The 10,059-nt window shown below is 44.9% G+C and overlaps 1 protein-coding gene across 4 annotated transcripts in view; it reads right to left on the bottom strand.

The window, feature by feature from the left end:
• The window catches only part of CTDSPL (CTD small phosphatase like), an 85,567-nt gene extending 77,672 nt beyond the window's left edge, over window positions 1-7,895 (bottom strand). For 2 of the 4 annotated variants that reach the window (XM_054636611.2, XM_054636619.2), the window contains exon 1: window positions 7,436-7,894. In XM_054636611.2, coding sequence (XP_054492586.1) covers window positions 7,436-7,511 — 76 coding nt within the window. In that variant the 5' untranslated portion in view covers window positions 7,512-7,894. Of the gene's footprint in view, window positions 1-7,435 lie in introns of all 4 variants that reach the window. The other 2 variants (XM_077187215.1, XM_054636626.2) reach the window with 2 other exon arrangements.
• Between the last annotated feature and the right edge of the window lie 2,164 nt (window positions 7,896-10,059).

The raw sequence follows: 10,059 nt of genomic DNA, 5'->3' as shown, positions 1-10,059 counted from the left end.
GAGCTGCGGGGGTGGGGAGAGCAGGGCAGCGAATAAAAATCAATACTTCCCTTGCTACCAGGAAAATAAGGTTTGCAACAGTGGAAGGAAGCAAACAACTGGCAAGTCACTCAGCAGAGAGGACTTGGCTTAAAAACAATATCATCAATATGCAAACTGTAACTGCAGGCTGAGGTTCAGGAAATATTTGCCTCCTACAAACCTGTTCTGATAGTTTAGAAACATTTTAAAAGTTATAGACACATTTGATTTTGATCAGGCATCCATTATCTGGGGCTGCTCCTCTGTACAAAATAGGTCCTGCAGAGTCTTATTTTCCCATCTGTCAGGCTTTAAATATATTAATAAACATTCAGAAGAGACTACCAGCTTCTTGAAAACATAAATAAAGAAAAAAAAATCTCATTTCAACCCCCCAACACCCTTAGAATCCAAGTCTATCATGTATTTATTCAGCTTTAGCTCGCCATAAATTTTCTAGATAATAGAATTCTCATTTCTAGTGCAGCCAATCACTTCTAATAATTGGGTTCTTCTTTTTACAAATCATACTTTATTATCTTGTACAAAGAAAACAATAAGTGGCACTTTGCAAGTGATCATTTTGATAACAGGCTGAATAAAGCCTACAAGCTTTAGAACAGGACTTTCTCTGCTCATTTGGTTAAAGTTGATATTTTTACTGCTTGTATTTGTGTTACACAGTAGCAGCTGGCACTGAAAGGACTGAACTGTATAAAACTCTTAAGATTTTTTTTTTCTTGTCTTACAGCAAACATTCCAGAAATACAAAAAAAAAAAAAAGGCCAAAATTATACCACAGCAGAGCACGTGGAACATATTTTCACTCAGATCTATTTAGATGCTACTTAAGCTTTCCATATCCATCCCATCCACATCCATTTCATGCCTCAACCTCTCCAAGTAAAAATAAAGCAAGCTCCCCTCAAACTCCAGCAAAGCAGAATTTAGAGAAGATTAACATTTCCAGCATGAAACTCTTGGAAATTTGTGATGACATAAAAGCACAAAAGGCTCTTCCTCTGTGCCTGCCTGCAGCTCTGGGAGTTCAACAAATAATCATTTAAACCCAGTGAGATGTTTGAGCTGAGCACAGAAAATAGAGTTTAGATCAGGAACACCCAACTGATGGAGACCTAGGAGATGTTGCTGAATGTTTTTCTGGGAGATTCTTCCAGCCAGGTTTCCACTGCTGAGAAGCATGTGGGAAGGTTTACAATCCTCACCAGCAATCCAGATGTGATCTTTATAAACATCTAAACAGGCTTGGCCCGTTGGAGTTGTATCAGCCCTTCTCTTGTTTCAGCTTGGAAGATTCCATCCCTTTCTGGAAATAATTCTCAGCTGGGATAAGGGGGCACACTAAACCACCCAAATGTGTGGGCAGAGACCCTCAGACTTCATCAGTGGTCTGAAAAGAAGGTAAAAAAGTTTGTGAAAACATCCCCAGAGACTCATTCACACTGTGATTAAAAAAAAACCCTAATGGTTCAGGTTCCATTGCGAACCTTTTTCATCCAATTTATTGCAGAAGACAATTCACATCTGTAGGGACACCAAAACATTCTGTTACTCTAAATAACTGAAAATAGACACTGATGAAGTCTGGTCAGGAGTGCTCAGGGCAGGCTGGGAGGCCATGCCAAACCCCAGAACTATTCCCTGTGCCCCAGCAGCCTCTGCCTGGGCTGCACAGGCAGGATTTCACTCCCTGCTCCATCCCCAAACAGGCTGGAGCACTCGGGCACCTCTCTGCTCCTTCCTGGTCCTACCTGCATCCACATTCCTCTGCCCTCCCAGCAAGATATATCCCCCAGGCAGGGAGGAGAAAGAAGGATGAGCCACATTTTCCCTCACTGATTCACACAGTGGGCAAAACCTAAGCAAGAATGGAGGTAATTAGAACTGTCTTTGCTTTTCCTAGTCTTTTTTTTTTTTTTTTTAAGAAAATGTTAGCTCTTGTTGACAGAAAAATTTCAAATTTTTTCTGTCCAGTTCCCTGTTGGCTGGGCATGAGAAATGGACAAATTGAACCCCTAAGTTATCATTTCCATAGCCAGGATTGCCCGAAACTGGATTTTTAATTGAAAATATAATACTCAGCCCCAACCACGGTGGTCATTGCCAACAACTCAAAATTCAAAAGATACCAAAAGTGCACTTCCTTACACAGGGAACAGCTAAGATTTGACATATACATAAAAATGGTGAGATAGATCTATTTTGCAACCATTTTCATGTCAGAATGGTGACTTTTACAGGACAGTCAAGCTCATAAATTAAGCATTCCACGAAGGGAGAACAAGCTTCCCACAGTCAAACCTATCTATGAGGGCAACAGGAAAGTCCTTCACAACAATGCCCAAGTCAGGGAGTTTCATTTCTCTTGGCCTTTTGCCTTCTCAGCATTTCAGTTTTTATCCCTTTAAAGAAACACAAATGGAGCCCTTATCCAGAGGCTTATTTGGAATGTTCAGCTTAAACTCTGAGAGCTGAAGCGTGGCATCGATCACACTGCATTTTACTGATTATGTCAGAAAATGCTATTTGCATTTCTGAATACTGAATTAACAAAATGTAGGTCAACTTTGTTGGGTTTCTTCTTTTTTTTTTTTTTTTTTTAAGCATGTTAAACTTCTGAACACTTTAGTGAAATCACCACATTGAAACCAGTAGGAATTTCAGGTGACAACAGGCACTGTGAAGAAATGATCACACTGCAGGGGTTATAAACTGGCTGAATATTTGATATTCAGACTAATTACCATTCCCATCTGCCAGTGCACTTCTGCCTGTTAACTGGGACCCTAAATCAAATCTTGGGTTACTACAGCCTCCCTGGAACATAAAACCTACTGTATGGCTACTCTGGTTTCATATAACAACTATGTCATTAGTTAATGATTTAAAATTTTGCCCTCTGCAAGCAATTCGCATTCCAGTGGATTGCTGGAGTGGTTTCCAAATCTTTTTTTTTTTTTTCTCTTCTCCCCTTTAAATGCTACTTTAGTGTTAAAATTCTGAAGTCAATATTATAAAAATCTGTTGAGACAATGTCTCAGGATCATTAACATATGTTCAAGTGTTTGAATACTCTGAATCCTGGTGATGTAATGGCAAAAAAGTACATTCAAAATATTTTCAGCTATATTCAAAATGTTTTTTTATTGAAGACACAATTAAAGACATTTATTTTGGCTTTTAACTTGAGATCTTCAGAACTCTCTATTTAAAATTATAATGAGTATTGCTCTCATTGCTGGTTTTTTCCAACTCTATTTGAAAGAAAAGAAGGTAAAAAAGTTTGTGAAAACATCTCCAGAGACTCATTCACAATGTGATTAAAAAAAAACTCTAATGGTTCAGGTTCCATTGCGAACCTTTTTCATCCAATTTAGTGCAGAAGACAATTCACATCTGTAGGGACACCAAAACATTCTGTTACTCTAAATAACTGAAAATAGACACTCTGCTGACAGGAAAATTTTAGAGAAGTCAGGAAAGATGTAGCTGAAGACAGAAAACAAACCACCACAGCCTGAAAGAGGTACCTGAAGGACTGGACTGGTTTTTTTTACTACTATTGAACTTGGAACTTGGAAACAGCCAAGAATTTGCATCATTTATGAGGATCAAATTAATGCAGGCAGGTAAAAAAAAGGAAATTCATTTCTCTGGACTGAATGCCTGTTGCCCATCCATGACCACACTCTCTCAATGTGACACTCAGAGCAGCTCTGTCAGCACTGCTCAGTTTTCTGTACATTTAATCATACAGATTTTACATTAGAGGTCTATGAGTAATATGAACTAATACAAATTTAAAAATAAAATAACCAGTTGATTTTATCGGGGATGATTTATAGAGATCCAGACTTTCAGTTTTTCTTCATACTTTTTATTTATATTTTTCTCATTTTATATTTTTCTTCTATTTTCTTCTCTGCTCACATTTACCCCGCTTAAAAAAAACTCCTTTTCACATACTTCAGTCTCCATTTTAGCTTCAAGTTTGTTAATGTTCCCAATTTCCAGAAGTGCCAGATGACCCCAACATAAAATATTCTGCAAAGAACTACTATTTCTGTTACTTAAAAAACTAACAGAGAATTGAATTCTCTGTGAATTTAGCGTCAAAAGAATTTCCAGGCACCTATGAATCACTTCCAGTTGAGAAAATCTAAGTTTCTATTTCCCAGAACTAATTTAACAACACAAATAGAGACCAAAATCCTCCAGCAGCACCAACACCACAGGCATTTGAGAACATTACAATAACAATAATAACAAAATATGATTGTAGCAAACCTTCCATGCTCAGCTTTCATCTTGACAGACAACTAAATCCAGTGCACCACCATGTGGCAACATATTAGGGAATGGTTCACATACCAAGACCTGGTTTTTTCCACCTTCAAAATTTTTTATTTCTTAAAAAATAAATGTTAACAAATCCTTCTTAGCGTTTAAAAGATCCCCCTAACAAGTTGCCACAGCTTCACTCATCTCCAAGGCTATTTTTAATACACCTGGACTAGCAAGAAAAAGCTTGAGCATTTGTAAAACACAATATTTACCTAAAAACACAACTGCCCCAGGACCAGAGAACCAGCTCTGTTTCTTGCCAGCCTCGCTCCCTCACACAGGAGAAATCTGGCAAAAGCTTAAACTGCACATCGAATTCCTTTTAAAACATAAATACATTTTAATAAATAAATTAAGCTAAATGCTGGCCTCACATCTGATTAAAAGCTTAAAAAAAATCTTGGGAAAAAAATCAAAACCTTGAAGGTATCCACATGCATTATTTAGCAGCTGCTCAGTTACTCTGGAACTGCCTCTCTCCAGCTGAACAACAAGAAAATAAATGATTTTTCTTCCACGACAAACACCAACACAAGGTCTCAACAACCCTAAGGAAACCCTGATTCCCAAAGCCAACACATGCCACTTAGTACCCTGGAATTTCCTTCTGCAGCCAAATGCTAAACTCAGAGGAAAAAAAAACCCAGCTTTTCATTAAACTGAACAGCTTTGCCTCACACAGCACAGTGCTGCTGTATTTCACCTTATCACAAAATTCCAGAATTCAGCCTCAGCTGATTGTGGATTTCATGAAACAGAGAGTTAATTCATTATGCCTTAACACACTTGTGAGCCATTTTGTACCAATCCCCTGAACCAGCAGCAGAGACTCAAGCACAGCTGAGTTATCTGGGCTCTCTATCTGCGCTCCGGGCTCTTTCTCTCGAAGCTCACCGGACCTAAAGGCTCTGAAATCTGACAGAAATTTGGGTGAGGATGTGCAGCCACGCCAGGGAGGCAGGCAGAGCCACGGGTTCCCACAAGCTGCCTACCTCCAGCACCGGGAAAACCTGTAGTGGAAGAGGCTGGAGCAGGCAGCGCTCTCCTTCCAGAGCCCAGGACTGACAGACCCGCGGTTCTCCTGCTGCAAAAGTTGCTCTGGAGTGATGTGAAAGTCTTACCACAGAGCTCATCGTCAACCCAACCACGTTTAAAAAAAACCACACACACCCCAAAAGCCGAAAAAAATGGTAATTCACCTCCTGCTTGAAGATGACGCTGGAGTTTCCTCATCTCCAACTCCAGGTCCCCTCCTTCCCCTCTCCCCCAGCCCAGCCCTGCTAACACCAAGCCTGAAAAGCTCTTTCTCTGCGAAGAAGACCATCACGATTTTCTGCCAAAGACAAACCAATAGCAAGAACACAATGCACATTATGCAAGTTACTGCAGAGTTATGCAAGTTAGATGCATATTTTCACTCGCTCTGCCGAGGACTCTGAAGCCACTTGTTTGATGTGGATGCCTACTCTTATTCCCAGCTGTCAAATCTTCCTCTGCTTGTCTCAACTGGCTTTTTTTGCACTAAAATTTCAAGCAGTTGCTACAGATATCAACGAAACCCTTCCATGACATACAATCATCTAGGCCATTAAAACCACAAGCTCTGAGCTCAGTATCACACATGTCTACCCTAAACCAGGTCTTAGGAGATGGGGCAGGCAGAGCACAGCACCTCAGTTACTGTAGATACCCCACACTCCACACTGCCAAAACAGAGGAAAGCATCAAAAATCTCTTGAGCCAAACCAGGCCTCGTGGTGGAACTACCATCTCACAAGCAAAAGGAATTAGAGAGTTACATAAACACTCCTATGCCAAAAATAAAGAATTTTTTGTTCAAACACCCCCCAAACCTGATGGTTTGGGGTTTTTGTTTTTTTTCCTCTACCTCCATACTTGTGCAGTCAGCACTAGTGAAGCAAGAAGACACAGATTTCATGTATGGCCTTACAGTCAAAAGTAACTGGGAGCAACTTCTCCAACAATACAGGAGCCCTCACTAGTTCCAAGATGAGCCACACAAAAATGCAAGCTTTTTGGGCACTAAATTCACCAATTTCAGGGGGAGAGCTATCAATCTACCATTTCAGACGACTGCTCCGAGATCTGACCGTACCTACTAAGGAACATGGAGACATAACTCTTTACTTCTGATTCCTGCCCTTTCTCCCCTGTTTACCAGCACTGCTTGTCACAAAGCATAAAAGTGACATCCAAGTAACTTCCCAAAGCCGTGAACAAGCCCCCAAAACCTGAACCCTCCTGCTCACCCACCAGACACAAGAACACAACCACTTACAGCCCCAAGAGTGCTCCAAGCTTCTGAAAGCAAACAAGGTTAAAGGCACTCGTCAACATCCAGACTTTTGAGGGAAGCAGCTCCTTCAGCCAGGCTGGATTCATCTCATTTGGGAGTAAAACCCGGTCCAAGTGTGATGCCTTACGCAAGCAACAACTATTTATCTAAGGAGTCAAACAGAGCCTGCTTTAACAAGTAGCCTGTGTCTCTCTCTGAGAGGCACAAGTAACCTCCAACAAACCCAAAAGCTGCACAGATTCTAAAATGGGGAGGCAGGGAGGAATATATGAAAGAAATCTGGTTTAAAAAAAAAAAAATGGGGGGGAAAAGAATTTAAAATCTTTCCAGCAGATATTTCAAAACCTTCCAACACACCCAGCACAGGTATCCCTTCCCTGAAGCAGGGCACTAATGCACAGTGACCACCTTATAAAGTTACCTCCCCAAACATCAAGGAACAAGAGTATTTTTTGAAATGAGTGATGAAATTCGGTATTGAAACACTTTTAACAAGTTCTCAGCTGTATCCAACAAGCAGTTTCAGACACCCTTCACGCAAATACCTTCATCGCACGAAAAAAAATAGAAAAATAAAAACAACAACCAGCCCAAACCCAACAAGCCCTCCTCTATTCCCAGCAGCCTGGAGAGGATTATACGGCCACTGAAGAATGCGAGTTGTTACTACGTGCATTTTTAAACAGAGGGGGGGAAAAAAAAAATCACGGAGAAAGATAGAAAGCAGCTCACCTTTATCCTGAGTGCAGGACAGGATCTCCTCCTCTTTGGGGTTAGTCACCTGGGTGATAATGGACGGGTTGTCCATGGAAACAGAGTGAGATTCCACCTGGCTATTTCCCTCTCAGAGGCAGGCTTGTGTGCGGAGGGGGGTTATGGGGGGGGAGCGGGTTTGTTTGTTTGTTTAAAAAAAAAATAAAAAACTATCGAAAAAAAAACCAAACCCAAAACAACCAAAACCTCAACAAGCAACTCCTCCAGGAGCGAAACCGAGGGGAAGGGGGCGGGAAGGACGCCAAACGCGATGCCACAGCGGCCTCTTGCCGGCGCCAATTCTGCACGGCGAAGGGGGGGGGGAAAGGAGCGCAAACCTCCCCCCCCCTTTAAAAAAAAGCGAATTAATCCAATTCACCCTTGCGGGAAGCCCGCCGAGCGCTGCCCCCCGAGCCCCCGCCGCCTCCCGAGGCGGGGGAAGAGCCCCCGTCCCTCCGCTCCGCGCCTCCCCCCGCGGCCTCACGCCGCCCCCCGCATCCACCTGAGCCGCCCCTACATTCCCCCCCCCGCCGCCCGCCCCCGCGCTTATCTCATCCCCGCGCCCCCCTTCCTCCCGCGGGCAGCGCTCGGCGGAGCGACGCCGGGCCGCCCCCTCCACCTCCTCCTCCTCCTCCTCCTCCTCCTCCTCCCCCCGTTCCCGGGTCGCGGGCGAGGAGGGAAGCGCGGTGCGAGGGGAGGAAGGGAGGGGAAAGGGGCCGAGCCGCTCCCCGCGCTGCGCCACAACCCGCCCGCCGCCGCTGCCGCCGCCGCTGCCGCCGCCGCCGCGCCCCGAGCCCGTGAGCGCGCCCGGCCCGCCCCGCGCCGGGTCCGGAGCGAGGGGCGGGAGCGGCAGCGCCCGGCGGTGCGCGGTAAACAACGGGGCGGGGCCGGGCCGGGCCGGGCTGGGCCGGGCGGAGCGGAGCGGGGCGGGCAGCGCGCACAACACCGCGGGGGTGGGGCCGGGGCCGGGCTTACAGCGGGGGTGGGGCCGGGCAGCCGTGAGGGCGCGGGGCGGGCCCGGCCCGGCCGCCATTTCCCGCCTCGGGCTGCGCGGGAAAAAATAAATCACGGCGGCGGAATTGTTTAGGTGGGAAAAGGGTTGTGGGATCGGCGCTGCTCTGTCAGCCACTGTGTGCTACGTGCGGGCTTTCCTCAAACACATCCTGGGACCGTGATTCCACCACCAATAGGACTGGCGCGTCCTATTTCTAATGTCTAATCAATCAACTTTTCTGTGAAGGAATTGTTCCTAATGTCCAAGCTAAATCTTCCCTGGCACAATGCGAGGCTGTTCCCCCTCATCCTGTCTCTGTTCCCTGGGAGCAGAGCCTGATCCCCCCGGCTGTCCCCTCCTGTCAGGAGCTGTGCAGAGCCACAAGTTCCCCTCTGATCCCCCTTTCCTCCAGGCTGAGCCCCTTTCCAGCTCCCTCAGCTGCTCCTGGTGCTCCAGAGCCTTCCCAGCTCCGTTGGCCATCTGGACCTAATATTAACAGATTCATGAACAGATATAAGCCTTCTATTAGAAGAGGTGTGGAGTGAAGTCTTTTTACCAGTGAATGTGTCTTTTTCAGAAGCAAGTGTGCAGCTCAAATCACAGAATCGCTCCATTTGGGAGTGACCACAGTGGGTCACCTGGTCCCGTGTCCCTGCTCCGGCAGAGAGGACCCCAGCAGGGCATGGCACAGGATTGTGTCTGGATGGCTCTGAAATATCCTCAGGGAGGGAGACCCCACACCTTCTCTGGACAATCTGTTCAGGGTTTGGTCACTGCACAAAAAGTTCTGCCTCATGTCCAGGGGGAAATTCCTGGGATCATTCCTGCCCATTCCTCCTGTGCCATTGCTGGGCCTGGTCCCTGCTCCAGGCCCTCCCTGCAGATGCTGATGGACATTGGTGAGGTCCTCTCAGTGCATCCTCTCAAGGCTGAACAGCTTTTCCTCAGCTTTTCCTCACAAAAGAGTCCATTAATCTTCCTTGTAGCCTCTGCTGGACCCACCCCAGGAGCTCCATGTCCCTCTTGCACTGCAGAGGTAGTGATGGCAGCTTGGCTGCTTCTCTCACAGCAAATACCCTCTGTCTTTTTCCTAAAAGGCATGTCTGGCTCTCCAGGAATTCCCAGAGCTGCTGTTTGCTGGTGCATGAGGATATAAATTATGGTGTACCTGTCCTGCTCCCACCCTTCTTGGTACCTGCCATTACCCAGGGCCTCGGACCTAATACTGGGGAAAGTACATGGGGAAAAAGCCCACCCCAAATTATGGCTCTTTTGTGGGACTGCCAGAGTGTAAAACCAGGAGAAAACCTTTAAAAAAAGCATGGTGGTGTATTTAACATAAATAAAGAACTGTAACCTCCTGCACCTCCTAGAAAAAAACAAACTCATGTATATTCAAGCCTCTGTTGTAACCTTGCTACACTAAAGATAGGTATAATTTTATAATTAATTAAATAAATGAGGAAAATCCTTCTGTAGCCAGCAGAAACCCAGGCAACATGAATTTTTAGTAATGTCGGTTACAATTATCTTCTTTTTGCACTAAAGGAGAAACCAGTGACAATTTACATTAACAAAATATTTAGAAATTTATCTATGAACAGTTTTC

This window comes from Agelaius phoeniceus, chromosome 1 (genome assembly GCF_051311805.1).
Source record: "Agelaius phoeniceus isolate bAgePho1 chromosome 1, bAgePho1.hap1, whole genome shotgun sequence".
In the NCBI taxonomy this organism is placed as follows: Eukaryota; Metazoa; Chordata; class Aves; order Passeriformes; family Icteridae; genus Agelaius; species Agelaius phoeniceus.
The sequence above is the reverse complement of the archived record's forward strand: the minus strand, read 5'-3'. Positions and strand labels throughout refer to the sequence as shown.